General features: G+C 46.5%; 1 protein-coding gene across 1 annotated transcript in view; it reads left to right on the top strand.

Moving 5' to 3' along the window:
• The first annotated feature begins 1,793 nt into the window (after positions 1–1,793).
• EMB1473 (Ribosomal protein L13 family protein) overlaps positions 1,794–19,431 on the top strand; it is a 40,660-nt gene continuing 23,022 nt past the window's right edge. The window contains exons 1-2 of the mRNA XM_089988245.1: positions 1,794–2,148; positions 2,832–3,017. Of these exons, the coding sequence (XP_089844371.1) occupies positions 1,876–2,148; positions 2,832–3,017 (459 nt within the window). The 5' untranslated portion in view covers positions 1,794–1,875. The remainder of the gene's footprint in view (positions 2,149–2,831; positions 3,018–19,431) is intronic.

Genomic DNA, 19,431 nt, shown 5'->3' with positions numbered 1-19,431 from the left:
GCATCACTATGCATGTTGACTAAGGCAAATATATATTATTGATATTTTATATATATTTTTAATAAATGTACGTCTGTAGGCCTAATCATAAAGAAACTGTAGGTAATTGATGCTCCTATAAAGGCGCGTTGGAGGAGGGAAAAAATGATGATATGGTTGTGGGGGTGAAGAACATCATGGGGGAAGGATATTTGGTTGCAAAATATGAATGAAGTTGAATGCCAAATGACAATTCGAGTCATTCGACAGTTTGGGTTTGTTAAGCAACCGGCCAATCACCCTCGCACAGTTAACAAATTTCTATTGCATGCCATGAAGGATCAGACGAAGGATTATCCTACAATATTCATATCCAAACTTCAAGACTGGTGCAAGGGCAACAAAGACATTGACTTTTTGTCCATAGCACGTGCCACCAATGATGACTTTATAGTTGCCCAACAGGTTGCATGTTCTTCAGATGAAAGCATTGTTGAATGATTTATATACAATGTTATTGTTTGTATGTTTATTTATTTTTAAATTATTTTAATGTTTAAATAATTTGAATGTTTATTTGCTTATCTTCACTGTTATTTGTGTTATCATATGCGAAACTCAACTTAAAAAAGTGAAACCACTAAAATCGCCAATACTTTACAAATTCGTTTAAACATATGTCCACTTAAACTAAAACCACTAAAATTGCATACACTATATTTTTTCGCATATAATTCATAATTTTGCATAACTATATTTGCAAAAATCATAATGATTTGCAAAAATTTGAATGTTTCACATAACCGCTTAAACACTTAAAATCACAAATATCCAATTCATTTGTAAAAATTGAAGGATTTTCACAAACCAGTAGGATTGACACAAAAATAATTATATGAAATCCTAAATTATATGCGAAAATGTATGATAGATGCAATTTTAGTGGTTTCAATTTAAGAAGAGTTTCACAAATATATTTATGCAAAATATTGACATATATGTGAAAGCATAAGATATTTATAATTTTGGTGGTTTCAGTTTTATAAAAAAATCACAAATAAATTTATGCGAGTTCATGAGGTCCTCATAAAAAAACCTGCGGTTTTGGATTTAAGTAAGAGTTGGACGTAGACAATATGGCAGTACATTTATATCGCAATAAGGCCTAAATTCGCAGTTGCGAAAGGTAAAAGTGTCCTAATGATGTTAGATATTTGCGATTTTGAACATCAATAGAATATAAGAAATTACAAGGTTTTTAGATAATCAAGTCAAATGATCCGTACAATACCACCATTTTTCTTAATTCATATCCGCAAGGCTTCATAAACAAAAGACGAAGGAATTGATGATTTCGACTAAAGGGTACGGTGCACTCAAGGGTAGGGAATATTTTCAAGATTTTAAGTAACAACCTACTAGAAATCTTAGTGGATAGGAATATCGGATTTTGGTTACCCAACGTCCAAATGAAGAATGGTATGGCAAACAAAGCAAATGGCATCATAGACGGATCTTAAGTAAGATCCAAACGTGCATTCAGAAATTGGTCTTTTGCGAGGGAACTATGCTCTGATTTGGATCAAACTCGATTTGTTTGTATTTTTACATGTAACAAGCGTGTTAATAGTTCTTATCTTTTCCGGATCCAGTATTGCAATCTATTTTTGGTTCCGGATTTAACCCTCTTTAGATATCATTCGGACCCGGACTAGGTTTCGGATCCTTGCATGCATTTCCGATCCGGATAGGATATGTCCTATGGTACCCGATCCGTTGGCACCCTTATATCTTATCCACAGCCGGCAGAGTCTCTCTCCAGGCCTTGGAGAAGAAGAAGAAAAAGAAGAAGAAGAAGGATTTAAGGAATCTAATAGAAGGCATTGAGCGGAAGTTATGGCTGCGGTCGTTCCCTGGTGCGTCTCTTCTTCCTCCTCCTCCCTTTCTTCCTCTCCTTCTTCGCTCCCGCTGGTGAAACCCTCACCTACTGCGCGCATGCCGTTGTCGTCACTCTTCATGGGCTGTGCCGGTGGGAGGATCTCGTTGCTGCATTCCATAAAGAAACCACCCGCTCTCACCGTCGCGACGCGTCTCCAGGTTCGGTGCCAAGAGGCTGTGATTCCCAGGGAACAGAGGTGGATGTTCGAGCCCTCGGAGATCAACGGCCCCGTGAGACTCTCTCTCTCTCATTTCAATTTTCTTCTTCTTCTTTGAGCTCTCTTCTGTGTAGAGGTCTATATTCGCGTAAACAATATGAGTTGAGCCACGATTGAGGATACTTAGGCTTGTCTCGGGCTTAGCCGTACAAGATTGCAAGTTTTTACGTTACACTCCAGCTCCGTTTCAGATTCAAGTGCGTTAGTAATGTGTCTTTGCGTTGATACACATTGTTAATATATAATTGCATAACCAAAAATGGGAAAAACATGGGAGCTTTATAAGCAATTCGAACCAAGGGGAACGAGTGTTTCTGACAATTGTATGGAATAAGGTGGCCGGTTTAAACTTTAAATTACTTAATGTGAGTAGTTAACTCCCAAAAGAAAAAAAGTGAGTAGGGTTAGGTTTATGGATTAGGAGCATTCTAAGAAAGCCACTTACCTCTATCCTTTGTTTATGTTATTCTCAAATCTAATTTTTCTTATCCTTTTATGTTTGCTAAATTTTTCTTTTTCCATAGATGCATGCATAAAAGTCACACCTTTGAATTAAAGATCAACTATTATTATTTTTATTACTGTTATTATTTGTTGAGATTCGTTACTGTGTTCTGTCATTCAGGGTTCCTGTCTCTTTTATGCTAATGAAACTTGTTTAACTTTCCTTCCATATATTTCTTTTTTTTTTTTCAGGACATTTGGAATAAAACTTGGTATCCTAAGGCTGCAGACCATGAAAACACAAAGAAAACATGGTACATAGTTGACGCATCTGATAAGATCTTGGGGAGATTAGCTTCAACAATTGCTATACATATTCGTGGAAAGAATTTAGCAACTTATACTCCTAGTGTGGACATGGGAGCATATGTTATTGTGGTATGCATCTGAATTTCATTTTTCAGACTGTTGGATTATGTTAAATTTTTATAACTTTTTTTACTCTGATGAATGGTTTGGTTCACCTGTTGACGTTACTTGAATGATCTTAACTTTGTGATATTTATGTATTAGAGCAGAGAATAATATTATCATCTACTAATTTAATTCACAAGCACCAATTTTAGAAATTTTTTTCTTTAACACAAGTTTTTGTTTCCCATTTGTTAGGAAGTCATATTAAAGACATATTTTCTTATCTACTATTGCTCTTTGTTGTCCTGGAACTCCCTCATCTTCCCCTCGAAATTAAGCATGCCTTTTGGAAAGTGGATCTTATGCTTGCTCTTTTGTTTTTCTACTTATCAAATGGCAACTAGCTTCAATTTCATTATGAGCAACTATCCGTTACACCTAAGGTTCCAATTGTTAAAATAGAAGTGTTTGCCTTTCTTTTGTTTCTTAGTTAAAAGCTTATGTACAATTTACTTTATTGCCCTTATGTAATATTGTAGTGTGTTTACTTTCTAAGGGCATTGTTGCCATTCCTTAATAAGAACCCTTATAGAGATAAAAGGGTCTCTCTCTCTCTCTTGTATATAGTTATGTTGTTCATCCATGAAATAAAATGTTGTGCTTTCATGGTTATGAACCCTAGCTTCTCTTGAGGTTGTTCACATGGTATCAAAGCTTGTGTGCGAGCTGAGGACAAGGGAGCTGCTGCTGCTATTGTCGTGTGCTTCGTTCTCTCCTTTTTCTTCTTCTTTTTGACGTCTTGAGGAGGTGCCCATATCACGAGTTGCAAGATCATGAAGGCAGCTGCATTGTGGGTGATGTGTGTTCACTTGAAGGTGTTTTTAGGGATTTATGAAACAGATTTGAGGTGTTTTGGAGCTGGGATGAAGAAGTTATGAATTTTTTTATTGTTTTCAGTTGCCGGCCCCTGCAGTTTTAAAAAACTGAGCACATTGACTCACAAACTGTTTCCTAGCTGGTATTTCTATATCCGTTTGGTTGTTTTTATTGTTTGAGATTGTGTGCAAAGAGGCTTTGCATTTGGAAGATGTATATGGTTGTGGGTTGAGTTTTTATGCTATTCAAATAGGTGCGAGAAGCTTGTATGAGAGCTGATTCAAGGTGGTGCAATGCTGCCATCTTGGATCCATTTGCTTTATGGCACTAGCGTCTAGGTCATCTTTCCTGACAGAGATTGCAACACATGTTTTTGTCTGGGGAATTAAAGAGATCTCCACATAGTAGTGTCAGGTAGAAGATTGTGAGAGTTGTAAGCTGGCAAAGAGTCATGCTCTTTCTTTTAGTAGTAGTACTAGTCAGTCTTCTAGTATGTTTGACATTGTCCACATTGATGTTTGGGTACCCTCGCCTTTTTTGAGTAAAGGGGAGACTTCTTATTTTGTAACCTTCATTGATGATTTCTCCATATAAACACGGATATATTTTTTGAACAAAAGAAGTGAGCTTGTCAATATCCTTTTTGATTTCATTACTCTTATTAGAACTCAATTCTCTGCTAGGGTGAAGGTTTTACATTCTGATTCAGGAGGAGAATACATGAGTACTTGGTTTCAGTCAATATTGACTAAAAAGGGGATTCTTCATCAAAGAACCTGTCCTCTTACTCCCTCAGCAAAATGGAGTTGCTCAGAGAAAAAACAGACACCTCTTGGAAACTACAAGAGCCATTATGTTTGTAACGCCCCAAAATTTCGACTTGTGATTTCGAAAACTTTATCGAAAAACCTTTCAAAAATTTAAAGTTTTAACTTTAAAAAAATGACAGCGGAAGACATTTAGAAAGGAACACAAGTCAACAATTCTGGGTACGTTAGCTGAAAAACCATTATTCACATGTATAACAACTTAAAGGAATTTAAGAAATAAGACAATAGATTAAAATCTGCAGTTTATTACAAAATGAGCATTTTATTCCAAAGTTTAATAATTCTAAGAAAACTCCAAAAAGTCCCAGAGCCAAGCCGCCAGCAGAAAGAAGATGAATCTTGATCCACGTTGCACCACGCCATCGGCCGCCAGTGAAGTCCTACTCCTCACCTGCCCATGAAATGGGTCAGTTTCATAACAAACCAGTAGGTGCACGAACAGATAAGTATAATGAAAATAAAACAGGACATTCATGATATTTAAGCAATTAAAACAATTGTAGTCTATTCTAACAAATGTAATAAGTGCAAAGAGTTGTTAGTTGAAACAGTGTAAGTCTCAGTCATCTACAACAATTCATGAAGATTCCTTAAGTTCTGATATTAACTGGCCTGTGGGTACGCACGGACGCGAAACGTAGAAACAACCGAGACCGATCCGGGGGTTTATTATGTCAGGTGTTTTCATTAACCCGGATGGCTGACGGAGTCCGCTCCTAAGGGGACGGTCAGTGACCAAGAGAGTAAATCCCCAAAGGCATTCGTGGCCCATGGATGCATCCAACTTCTACAGAAGTGCCTGGGAGTTACCACCTAGGATAATTTATGGTAATCCCAATTCCCCTAACTCCGATGACTGGGGAACCGAGTCTTTTGCCCGTGGGGTGGTTGTTAATAACCTGTCCATCGGAGTCTTTGTACCATCCATCCTCTCCCTTGATGAACCGTGAAGATCGGATGGGTACGATGGGGGTTTCTTAACCGCCGCCCCATCCTACATGCTCTGGTCCATTAGACCCACTCGAGCATCTTGCCTGTGAAGGCGAATGGTCACCCTTTATGTGATCTCAGCATTGTGCTAATTGCACTCATCGAGGTTGCTACAACCTCATCATCCCACCATCGTAACCCACATGGGATGTACTTGTCCAAAAGTACGATCGTACCTTCCTAGAGGTACAACTACGATGAGAGGGCAACATAATGTTTTATGATTCTTTTGGTTCATGCATAACATGAATTGCTCTCTGAGCAGAGGGGCCTGTGGAGGCCGGTATCATCTCATGGATTTCAATAAGGAGTTTCTTAATCACTTTGAGGTACTGAATGACCTCCCGTACTATTGTATCATACTTTTCTTCAGGTCTAATTGCGGAAGTAAATTTGTGGGTTCTCGATAGATAACCTATCACAAGGTTTTATAAATGTCTGTATTATGCTTGGCATGCTCGAATACTAAGAATCAAGAAGTCGCATCCAAGATTCACCAGACAATAATCAATAAGGCATTTATAGTAACTTATGACAGTGAGCAAGGCGAAAATACAGAAATAAGGTCTTTCTAGCAATGAGTCTACTCGTAGAGCTTCAACAATAAGCATGAAATTTCAAAAGAATACAGATGGAGAAACACAATACAGATAATCACCAGTTAGGAAATTCTACGAGTGAGAATGCATGCCAAATAAACTATTCTATCACAAAATCCTTATAATTTTATTTCATTCTTACAAACCCATCGTGCGACTTTCCCGTACCTCGGGATGTCGTGCAGCTGCGTGCGTCTACGCGTGTAGATGATACGAGGCTCGGGTCGCGGAGCCAGAGCGGGGGTCCGATGCGAGGTCTGCAACAATGCTACTTTAATTATTATGCGGAGAAGTAGAAAAACAAGCCTGCCTATAGGAGAAAAAAGAGAGGCAGCAGGGGTGTGCCCCTGCTGGCCGAAATCAGAAGAACGTCAAGGACAAGCCTTTTGCCTGCAGACCGCAGCGGGGCGACAGGGTATGAGCCCCTGTCGAAAAAAATATTGAGGCGGCAGGGGGTCAGCCCCTGCCAACCGCAAAGAAGCGGCAGGGGCTGAGCCCCTGCCGGCAAAATAAATGTGGCAGGGGTTGAGCCCCTGCCAGAAACAATCAAGTGGCAGGGACTGAGCCCCTGCCAGCAACAGCCAAGTGGCAGGGGCTGAGCCCCTGCCTGCGAAAATGAAAATGGCAGGGGTTGAGCCCCTGCTGTAACGCCCCAAAATTTCGACTTGTGATTTCGAAAACCTTATCGAAAAACCTTTCAAAGATTTAAAGTTTAATATTTAAAAACAACAGTGGAAGACATTTAGAAAGGAACACAAGTCAACAATCCTGGGTACGTTAGCTGAAAAATCATCATTCACATGTACAACATCTTAAAGGAATTTAAGAAATAAGACAATCGATTAAAATCTGCAGTTTATTACAAAATGAGCATTTTATTCCAAAGTTTAATAAATCTAAGAAAAACTCCAAAAAGTCCCAAAGCTAAGCCGTCAGCAGAAAGAAGATGAATCTTGATCCATGTTGCACCACGCCATCGGCTGCCCGTAAGGTCCTACTCCTCACCTGCCCATGAAATGGGTCAGTTTTACAACAAACCAGTAGGTGCACGAACATATAAGTAGAATGAAAATAAAACAAGATATTCATGAGATAAGTAGTTATGATATTTAAGCAATTAAAACAATTGTAGTCTATTCTAACAAATGTAATAAGTGCAAAGAGAAGCAGTGTGAGTCTCAGTCATCTATATCTATTCATGAATATATTATTTAAGTTCTGATATTAACTGGCCTGTGGGTACGCACAGACGCGAAACGTAGAAACAGCCGAGACCGATCCGGGGGTTTATTATGTCAGGTGTTTTCATTAACCCGGATGACTGACTGAATCCGCTCCTAAGGGGACGGTCAGTGACCAAGAGAGTAAATCCCCAAAGGCATTCGTGGCCCATGGATGCATCCAACTTCTGCAGAAGTGCCTGGGAGTTACCACCTAGGATAATTTATGGTAAACCCAATTCCCCTAACTCCGATGACTGGGGAAAACCGAGTCTTTTGCTCGTGGGGTAGTTGTTAACAACCTGTCCATCGCAGTCTTTGTACCATCCATCCTCTCTCTTGATGAACCGTGAAGATCGGAAGGGTACGACGGGGGTTTCTTAACCGCCACCCCATCCTACATGCTCTGGTCTATTAGACCCCCTCGAGCATCTTGCCTGTGAAGGCGAATGGTCACCTTTTTATGTGATCTCAGCTTTTTTTCTAATTGCACTCATCGAGGTTGCCACAACCTCATCATCCCACCATCGTAACCCACATGGGACTTACTTATCCAATAGTACGATCGTACCTTCCCAGAGGTACAACTACGATGAGAGGGCAGCATAATGGTATATGATTCTTTTGGTTCCTATATGACATGTTTTGCTTTTCTGAGCAATTGGCCTGTGGAGGCCGATATTACCATATCAAAATCAGTAAAGTATAGATTTCACCCTTCAATACCCTCCATGATCTTACATAAAATTCATACCGTACCTGCCTTAAGGTTTTGTTATAATGGCAATTGCAGTGGTTTTGAGTCTTTTCACAAAATCTATCTTAAGTATGCAGTTTCAAAGGAACAAGCATGCATAATAGAGAATTATGAGTTAAGTAATTGTACACGTAAACAGGCATGCCAAGTAAACTACTTGATTCTTTCTAGAATGAGTCTACCCAAAGAATTTACATTATGCAATTTCAAAAGAATCACAAAGAGTAAAACATGGATCAACACATACTTCTTCAGATACGCAAATATGCAAAAATAATTATTCTATCTCAGAAGTCTTATTTTATTTAGTTCATACACACTATTCGTGCGACTTTCCCCTACCTCGGGATGTCTTGCAGCTGCGTGCGCCTACGCGTGTAGATGATACGAGGCTCGGGCCGCGGAGCCAGAGCGAGGGTCCGATGCGAGGTCTGCAACAGGGTGAGTATTCAATTATGATAATTTAATTAAATGGTACGACGGGAGCAAAGGTAGGATTAAGTGACCGGGGATACCGGCCCCTTCCAGACAGAACAACAAAAAGGCAGGGCCCTCGGCCCTTGCCAAACAGGTCACGCATGGCAGGGGTCTCGGCCCCTACCTCAAGAACAGGGAAAAGGCAGGGCCTCGGCCCCTGCCTGGCACAAACAGAATGGCAAGGGCCCTGGCCCTTGCCTGACAAAAATGAAGAAACGGCAAGGGCCCCAGCCCTTGCCTGTCGAAAATGAGGAATGGCAGGGGCCCCAGCCCCTGCCTAACGGAAATGAGGAATGGCAGGGGCCCCAGCCCCTGCCTGACGAATCAAGAGACCGGCCCCTGCCAGAAACACCTACAAATGGCAGGGGCCTCGACCCCTGCCAGTCAAAAATCGCGGAGCCACAGGGGGGGGGGTCCGCCCCCCCTGCGTGCCGAGGGTCGAGAGCGGCAGGGGGTATTCCCTGCCCTCCCAAAAGCCAGGGGGGCGGCAGGGGGTGAGCCCCTGCCAGCCCAACAAAATAAAGGGCGGCAGGGGCATTACCCCTGCCAGCCGAGACAGGAAGGAGGCAGGGGCACTACCCCTGCGCGCCAAAATACCAGAGGCAGCGGGCGAGCCCCCGCCTGCCGAAAAAAAACAAGAAGCGGCAGGGGCATTGCCCCTGCCTAAAGGTGGTCGAAAGGTGGCAGGGGAACTGACCCCTGCCGAAAGAGAGACCGGGGTGGGGGTGACAGGGAGGGAAACCGACTTCCCGTCAGTTTCCTTGTCACCCACAGAGGTGAGGGAGTGTCGCAGGGGCCATTGGTCCCCTGCCGGCACTCCGGCGCACCCCCAGAGGGAAGAGGGGACGACAGGGGCCTTGCAGGCCACCTGTCGGCCCTCCGGTGATTACCGGAGAGGCAGGAGGGCACGACAGGGCTGTCCGCCGCCTGCCGGCCTCCCGGCGAGGTGACAAAGAGGGGGGGTGAGGAAAAGAAGAGGGAGGAGAAGAGAAGAGGGAGGAGAAGAGAAGAACGACGTACCTGGGGGGGGGGGGGTTCCCGGCGTCGGCGGCGGGCGCAGCAGGGAAGGAGACCGGCGCGGGGGAGGAAGCTCGAGAGGGCTGCGAGACTCCCCTCGCCCTCCAACCTCTCTCTTAAAGGTGCAGGGGGGGCACCGGAAGGGGAAACCCCTGGTGGGTTTCCCAAATCCTCCCGCAAGAGAAGGGGGAGAAGGGGGGGGAGTGCGGCGCTCGGGACCCTGCGTCGGGTTACGCAAAACCCTAAAAAAAAAAGGGGGGCCCGGGTCCGGACCCGACCCGGCCCGGGTCCAAATAGTTTTTTTTTTTAAATGGGGTTTTACACCTGCCAGCAACGATGAAGTGGCAGAGGCTGAGCCCCTGCCAGCAACAATGAAGTGGCAGGGGCTGAGCCCTTGCCGACAAAATGAAAGTGGCAGGGGCTGAGCCCCTGCCAGCAACGATGGAGTGGCAGGGGCTGAGCCCCTGCCAGCAACAATGAAGTGGCAGGGGTGAGCCCCTGCCGGCAATAGAAGAGTGGCAGGGGTTGAGCCCCTGCCAGAAACGTCAAGTGGCAGGGGTTGAGCCCCTGCCGGAATCATCGAATCGGCAGAGGCTGAGCCCCTGCCGATGGCGGTGAGGTGGCAGGGCCTCGGCCCCTGCCTGGAAGAGTCAACGAATGGCAGGGGCCCCAGCCCCTGCCAGACCGAGTCATGGCGACCCCAAAACGATGACGGCAACAGGTGCCGCAGGGGTGACAGGACCCATGCCGGCCCTTCGACAACCCCGGTAGAAGGGGGAAAAAAAATGGCGAGAGGGCCTGAGGGCTCCTTGTCGACCCTCCGAAAGGCACAGGGGACGCGGGAGGGCGCGACAGGGGCCGTGCGCCGCCTGTCGGCCTCCCGGCGAGGTGACAGAGGGGGGGGGGTTGAAGAAGAGAAGAGGGAGGAGAAGAGAAGAGGGAGGATGGCGTACTTGGGAGCGGTGGCCGGCGTCGGCGACGGGGCGCAGCGAGGGAGGAGACCGGCGCGGAGGGGGGGAGCGAGGGCTGCGAGAGGGAGGCGTGACTCCCCTCGCCCTCCAACCTCTTTCATAAAGGCGCAGGGGGCAATCGAAAGGGGAAACCCCTGGTGGGTTTCCCAAACTTGCCCGCACGCGAAGGGGAAAGAAAGGGGGGGGGGGTTGCGGCGCCCGAATGCTCGGGTTTTTGAAAACCCTAAAATAAAAGGGGGCCCGGGTCGGGTCCGGACCCGGCCCGGGTCGGGTCCGGACCCGGCCCGGGTCGGGTCCGCACCCGGCCCGGCCCGGGTCCAAACAGATTTTTTTTTTAAAATGGGGTTTTACATCCTACCCCTCTTAAAAGAATTTCGTCTGCGAAATATTTATTACCTTGAAGAATCAAAATACAGGTCAGGATATTTTTCCCTAATATCGTTCTCAGGTTCCCAAGTACATTCGTCAATTCCATGATGTTGCCACCGAAACTTTACAAGGGAAATGGTTTTTGATCTTAGCACTTGGTCACGACGGTCGACGATCTCCACTGGTCTTTCTTCGAATGTCAAGTCCCCTCTAATGTCCACATCATCATAATGAATGATATGCGATGGATCGTGAACATACTTCCTCAACATGGATACGTGAAAAACATTATGGATCTGAGCATACTGCGGAGGTAACGCCACGCGATAAGCTGCTTCTCCAATCCGCTCCAGGATTTCGAACGGTCCGACGTATCTAGGACTTAGCTTTCCCTTCTTCCCGAACCGAAATACGCTCTTCGTCGGAGATACCTTAACAAAAACCATCTCGCCAATATCGAAAGTAAGCTCTCGTCGACGTCTATCTGCATAGCGTTTCTGCCGACTCTGAGCGGTACGGAGCCGCTCTCGAATCATCTGCACTTGTTGAGTATAGTGTTGCAAGACTATAGGTGCCTCCAAACTTCGTTCGCCAACCTCGTCCCAGTAAACAGGTGATCGACATGGCCTCCCATATAAAGCTTCGTATGGGGCCATCCCGATGCTCGCATGATAGCTGTTGTTATACGCGAACTCCGCCAAACTGATGTGGGAATCCCACTCTCCCTTCCAGTCCATCATACAGGCTCGAAGCATGTCTTCTAAGGTCTGAATCGTACGTTCCGATTGCCCGTCAGTCTGAGGGTGAAACCCAGTGCTGAACTTCAACTTTGTGCCCAACGCCAACTGAAGTTGTCCCCAAAACCTTGAAGTAAATCTAGGATCACGATCGAAGATAATTGAGACTGGAACACCGTGCAATCTCACAATCTCTCTAGCATAGAGATCAGCGAGACTATCCAATGATTGGTTGAGACGGATAGGTAGGAAGTGAGCCGACTTGGTGAGTCTATCGACGATCACCCAAATCGCGTCATGCTTCCTCCGCGTCCTCGGAAGACCGACTATGAAGTCCATGGTAACACCTTCCCACTTCCATAGAGGGATCTCTATCTGCTGCATGACCCCACCGGGTCTCTGGTGCTCGATCTTGATTTGTTGACACGTTAAACACTTCGAGACATACTCAGCCACGTCTCGCTTCATACCGTTCCACCAATAACTGCGTTGTAGGTCCTTGAACATCTTCGTGCTACCCGGGTGAATTGTGTACCTAGACTTGTGGGCCTCCGCCAAAATTTCATCTCGAAGAACCGGGTCATCAGGAACCCAAAGGCGCTCCTTCAACCATATACTTCCATCCTCCTTCAGACGAAAAGGTGTATCAGCCAGTATCGCTTGAGCCTTCAACTTCTCGTAGCGTGCATCAATTTTCTGCCCATTGATGATCCTCGCTAGTAGCTCAGGTTGAGCAACAAGGTGGGATAAGCCGATTGAACCTTGAGTGATCGCGAAAGGTTCCCATGAGGCTAGGTCTTCGACCAACCTCCATCCAACAAATAAAGCATTTATCGAAATTTTCGGTGCTTTGCGGCTGAGAGCGTCAGCCACGACGTTCGCCTTTCCTGGGTGGTAGGAGAGGGTGAAGTCGTAATCCTTGAGGAATTCAAGCCAACGCCGTTGTCTCATGTTCAATTCTTTCTACGAAAATAGGTACTTAAGGCTCTTATGATCGGTGAATGCTTCAAACTGCTCCCCATACAAGTAATGTCACCAAATCTTCAGTGCGAACACCACCGCAGCTAACTCTAAATCGTGAGTTGGGTAGTCCTTCTCGTGAATTTTAAGTTGTCGAGAGGCGTATGCGATCACTTTCCCATTCTGCATCAGCACGGCCCCTAGGTCTGACCCAGAGGCATCAGTATAAATCACGAATCCGCCCTTACCAGAAGGTAAGGTCAAAATAGGAGCACTGGTAAGTCGCTCCTTCAATAATTGAAAACTCGCCTCGCACTTCTCGTCCCATAAGAATTTAGCCTCTTTCTTCAGTAACTTCGTCAGGGGTAACGCAATTTTAGAAAAATCCTGAATGAATCTTCTGTAGTAACCTGCTAGTCCAAGAAAACTTCTGATATCACGTGCGTTCTTTGGTTGCTGCCAACCAAGTACAGCCTCCACCTTTGCAGGGTCCACAGACACTCCTTCCTTAGAAATAACGTGTCCCAAAAACATGACTTCCTCGAGCCAGAATTCACATTTAGAGAACTTGGCATACAAACGTTCCTTTCGCAAGGTCTCCAATACAACTGTTAGGTGCTCTCGATGTTGCTCTCGACTTTCTGAGTACACCAAGATGTCGTCGATGAACACGATCACGAAGGTGTCCAAAAATGGCTTGAAAACCCTATTCATTAAGTCCATAAAAGCTGCGGGGGCATTGGTCAGTCCGAACGGCATAACTGTGAATACGTAATGTCCGTATCTCGTCCGAAAGGCCGTCTTAGGAATATCCTCATTCCTAATTCTGAGCTGATGGTATCCGGACCTAAGATCGATTTTCGAGAAAACCTTGGCCTTCTACAACTGATCGAACAAGTCTTCGATACGCGGCAATGGGTACTTGTTTTTTATCGTGGCCTGGTTGAGCATTCGATAGTCGATGCACAAACGCAAAGTCCCGTCCTTCTTCTTCACGAAGAGCACAGAAGCTCCCCAAGGAGAAACGCTGGGGCGAATGAATCCCTGATCCAACAACTCCTGCAACTGCTTCTTCAGCTCCTCAAGCTCAGCTGGCGCCATTCTGTAGGGTGCTTTGGAGATTGGTGTCGTACCTGGTAGCAATTCAATATTGAATTCTACCTCACGAGACGGGGGAAGTCCCGACAACTCTTTAGGAAAAACGTCGGGATAATCGCGAACAACATCTAGCTCACCGATGGGAATAGGCATTGGATCTGACTGGATAACACTAACCAAAAAGGCAGTGCATCCCTTCTGCAAAAAGTTCTGTGCCTTAAGCGCCGAGATCATCCGGCTTGCTCGAACAGGTCTGGGGATTCTGAATTCTACTCTCGAAGAGCCTGGAGGTGATAAAACGATCTTGCCATCACGGTAAAAGATCTTGGCATGATACTTGTGCAACCAATCCATGCCTAGGATGACGTCAAATTCTGTCATCTCAAGCAGGATAGCACAAGCAGGCAAGTGCCGCTCTGCCACCACTACATCCAATTCAGGTATGTAAGTGGTGCAAACTGTGTTCTTCCCAACGGGGTTATACACGTCTAAAACATTATCAAGTATTTTTACCGTTATATGCAATTGTTTTACGAATTTTTCTGACACAAACGAGTGTGTAGCACCACAATCAAAGAGTGCAAAAGCTGCTTGATCAGCAACAAGAATGGTACCTTGAACGAGATCCCCTTTGGTCAATTGATCGACCGTGGCTGCATAAACTCGACCCGGCTCCCTGCCACTGCTTGGTTGTGCTCGCTGTTGCTGCTGATGAGGTGGTCGCGGAGGCTGAGATACGTTACCGGTTCGCTTGAGGTCATCTGCTGCTTTCTTCCGGCAGTCGCGTATGAAATAGCCCATCTTGCCACAGTACAGGCATCCGCCAGTGTCCCGCGGACAAGATTGTCCCACATGAGGCCTCTTGCACCTGGGGCAGTTATCTCCCGACGGTTGTCTGGGCGGTGGGTGGCCCTGCTGTCGTTGGCGCTTTGCTGGAGGAAACTGTTTCTTCCCTCCTTCAGTCTTCACTGGAAAAGGTGGTCGTTGCCCTGGGCCGCCGGAAAAGGTCTTCTTCTGCTCACCACCTGACGCGGTTGACTTCTTGGCTTGCACACTTTTTGAACGCTCCCAATCCTCGTTCAGTAGGGTGGCTGCTGCTACTGCCGCAGAAAAAGTCGCGGGCATACTGGTGAGAACCCTATGCCTGAGTCCTTCATTCAGTCCGCGAATGAACTTCCCGGCCCGCTCATGATCATCCTCGAATAGGTGAGGACAATAACGCTCCAACCGTTGAAATTTAGCGATATATTCGTTCAAACTTAAGCTGCCTTGGCACAGCTCCAGAAATTCCACCTTCTTCTTTTCCCTCGCATGAGGAGGGAAATAGTTTCCGAGAAAAACCCTTCGGAAGGCCTCCCACGGAATCACCTCAGCACCCGGAAACTGCACCTCCCGCGTAGTGTCCCACCATTCGCGAGCGTCGTCCTTCAAACGAAAGGACTCGAACATTGTCTTCTTATCATCAGGAACGGACAACACTTGGAACACCCGTTCCACCTCTTTAACCCAACTCTCCGCCAAGTCAGGATCAACCTTGCCCGAGAAAGTAGGAGGGTCCAGCTTCAGAAATTTTTCATGTGGCGGTTGGTGCATTCCCAACAAGTGAACCCGGATCCTGATGGGGACGACCCTGGTTACGAATCGCCTCAGCTAAGGAGTTGAGGGTATCCATCATGAATCCCCTCTGCTCACGCAACTCATCGGCCATGCTGTGGCTTGAGTTTCCCGCCATCCTTAAAAAGCAACCAAGACTAACGTCAAAATATTGAAGACGTACAAGTAGACATAAGTATAGAAGCAAAGGCAAAAACATAGATCTTTATTACGAAAGTCAAATATTTAGAATCCAGCTGTGCTGGTACATAAGCAAAAGTTCTATTCCGTAATTATAGATGAGTTCACAGACTCCAACAAAACTGGGTACGTGCTACCTCCCCTTAGGTTCGGCTAGAGTACTTCCTAAGATATTCCCTTCTATTGCCTGTGCGCCTGAATCTGCGCTTAGGGGTGAAGGGAAGTGACTCATCGTAGGAGGGCTCCTGCCCGTAAAGGGGCGTCGTCGGAGTATATTCCGGTGAGCCAAGACTATAATCTGAAGAATCCGTCGCAGGTGTGTATGTGGGTGATACACCGCCCACTGGGTCTGTCGGAAGTGGCGGTTGCTCGCCTGCAGTCGAATTTGCAATCTTGTCGTCATGCTCGACCTTGTGGAGGCAAGCATCCACGGTGTGCCCAGTTTCTCTGCAGAAACCGCACTCCTCTGCTAACTCAGGAGGAACAAAATCTCCCGATGACTCCTGTGGTGTCTGATGGTGCACCCGAATGTGTGAAGGCGCAAAACCACCTTCTCGAGCATGCACTTCAGCCCACGTTGCTGCCAAGGGTATCTGGTAGGCGATCAGTAGTGGGCAGCCTTGCTCATCTGTAAAAATGGGTAGAGGAGGGCGGTTAGCCCAGTAACCAGCCCCGAACATCTCATGTCGGCCCCTCTCCCTTACGGAACGACCACGTACTCTACGCGTGCTCCTACCGCGACTACCAATAGAACCAGTAAACGGATCCATCTATCCAACGATACTACGAATAAAACAAGAATATAATTTAGTCTAAACATGCTATAACACATCAAAGACTTACTTACAGCGCGATGGGATGCTCAATAGTCAAGATTTCACTTCTTTCTGATCTGGCTCTGATACCAAGTTGTAACGCCCCAAAATTTCGACTTGTGATTTCGAAAACTTTATCGAAAAACCTTTCAAAAATTTAAAGTTTTAACTTTAAAAAAATGACAGCGGAAGACATTTAGAAAGGAACACAAGTCAACAATTCTGGGTACGTTAGCTAAAAAACCATTATTCACATGTATAACAACTTAAAGGAATTTAAGAAATAAGACAATAGATTAAAATCTGCAGTTTATTACAAAATGAGCATTTTATTCCAAAGTTTAATAATTCTAAGAAAACTCCAAAAAGTCCCAGAGCCAAGCCGCCAGCAGAAAGAAGATGAATCTTGATCCACGTTGCACCACGCCATCGGCCGCCAGTGAAGTCCTACTCCTCACCTGCCCATGAAATGGGTCAGTTTCATAACAAACCAGTAGGTGCACGAACAGATAAGTATAATGAAAATAAAACAGGACATTCATGATATTTAAGCAATTAAAACAATTGTAGTCTATTCTAACAAATGTAATAAGTGCAAAGAGCTGTTAGTTGAAACAGTGTAAGTCTCAGTCATCTACAACAATTCATGAAGATTCCTTAAGTTCTGATATTAACTGGCCTGTGGGTACGCACGGACGCGAAACGTAGAAACAACCGAGACCGATCCGGGGGTTTATTATGTCAGGTGTTTTCATTAACCCGGATGGCTGACGGAGTCCGCTCCTAAGGGGACGGTCAGTGACCAAGAGAGTAAATCCCCAAAGGCATTCGTGGCCCATGGATGCATCCAACTTCTACAGAAGTGCCTGGGAGTTACCACCTAGGATAATTTATGGTAATCCCAATTCCCCTAACTCCGATGACTGGGGAACCGAGTCTTTTGCCCGTGGGGTGGTTGTTAATAACCTGTCCATCGGAGTCTTTGTACCATCCATCCTCTCCCTTGATGAACCGTGAAGATCGGATGGGTACGATGGGGGTTTCTTAACCGCCGCCCCATCCTACATGCTCTGGTCCATTAGACCCACTCGAGCATCTTGCCTGTGAAGGCGAATGGTCACCCTTTATGTGATCTCAGCATTGTGCTAATTGCACTCATCGAGGTTGCTACAACCTCATCATCCCACCATCGTAACCCACATGGGATGTACTTGTCCAAAAGTACGATCGTACCTTCCTAGAGGTACAACTACGATGAGAGGGCAACATAATGTTTTATGATTCTTTTGGTTCATGCATAACATGAATTGCTCTCTGAGCAGAGGGGCCTGTGGAGGCCGGTATCATCTCATGGATTTCAATAAGGAGTTTCTTAATCACTTTGAGGTACTGAATGACCTCCCGTACTATTGTATCATACTTTTCTTCAGGTCTAATTGCGAAAGTAAATTTGTGGGTTCTCGATAGATAACCTATCACAAGGTTTTATAAATGTCTGTATTATGCTTGGCATGCTCGAATACTAAGAATCAAGAAGTCGCATCCAAGATTCACCAGACAATAATCAATAAGGCATTTATAGTAACTTATGACAGTGAGCAAGGCGAAAATACAGAAATAAGGTCTTTCTAGCAATGAGTCTACTCGTAGAGCTTCAACAATAAGCATGAAATTTCAAAAGAATACAGATGGAGAAACACAATACAGATAATCACCAGTTAGGAAATTCTACGAGTGAGAATGCATGCCAAATAAACTATTCTATCACAAAATCCTTATAATTTTATTTCATTCTTACAAACCCATCGTGCGACTTTCCCGTACCTCGGGATGTCGTGCAGCTGCGTGCGTCTACGCGTGTAGATGATACGAGGCTCGGGCCGCGGAGCCAGAGCGGGGGTCCGATGCGAGGTCTGCAACAGTGCTACTTTAATTATTATGCGGAGAAGTAGAAAAACAAGCCTGCCTATAGGAGAAAAAAGAGAGGCAGCAGGGGTGTGCCCCTGCTGGCCGAAATCAGAAGAACGTCAAGGACAAGCCTTTTGCCTGCAGACCGCAGCGGGGCGACAGGGGATGAGCCCCTGTCGAAAAAAATACTGAGGCGGCAGGGGGTCAGCCCCTGCCAACCGCAAAGAAGCGGCAGGGGCTGAGCCCCTGCCGGCAAAATAAATGTGGCAGGGGTTGAGCCCCTGCCAGAAACAATCAAGTGGCAGGGACTGAGCCCCTGCCAGCAACAGCCAAGTGGCAGGGGCTGAGCCCCTGCCTGCGAAAATGAAAGTGGCAGGGGCTGAGCCCCTGCCTGCGAAAATGAAAGTGGCAGGGGCTGAGCCCCTACCAGAACCGATTAGGTGGCAGGGGGTGTGCCCCTGCCTGCGAAAATGAAAGTGAGCCCCTGCCAGCAACGATGAAGTGGCAGGGACTGAGCCCCTGCCAGCAACAATGAAGTGGCAGGGGCTGAGCCCCTGCCGGCAATAGAAGAGTGGCAGGGGTTGAGCCCCTGCCGGAATCATCGAATCGGCAGGGGCTGAGCCCCTGCCGACAGACACGAGACGGCAGAGGCTGAGCCCCTGCCGATGGCGGTGAGGTGGCAGGGCCTCGGCCCCTGCCTGGAAGAGTCAACGAATGGCAGGGGCCCCAGCCCCTGCCAGACCGAGTCATGGCGACCACAAAACGATGACGGCAACAGGTGCCGCAGGGGTGACTGGACCCCTGCCGGCCCTTCGATAGCCCCAGTAGAAGGGGGGGGGGGGGGAATGGCGACAGGGCCTGAGGGCTCCCTGTCGACCCTCCGAAAGGCATAGGGGACGCGGGAGGTCGCGGCAGGGGCCGTGCGCCGCCTGTCGGCCTCCCGGCGAGGTGACAGAGGGGGGGGGGGGGTGAAGAAGAGAAGAGGGGAGGAGAAGAGAAGAGGGAGGATGGCGTACCTGG

Source organism: Nuphar pumila, chromosome 15 (assembly GCF_984573655.1).
Source record: "Nuphar pumila chromosome 15, dmNupPumi1.hap1.1, whole genome shotgun sequence".
Lineage (NCBI taxonomy): Eukaryota > Viridiplantae > Streptophyta > Magnoliopsida > Nymphaeales > Nymphaeaceae > Nuphar > Nuphar pumila.
This window is presented reverse-complemented; position numbering and strand designations above follow the sequence as displayed.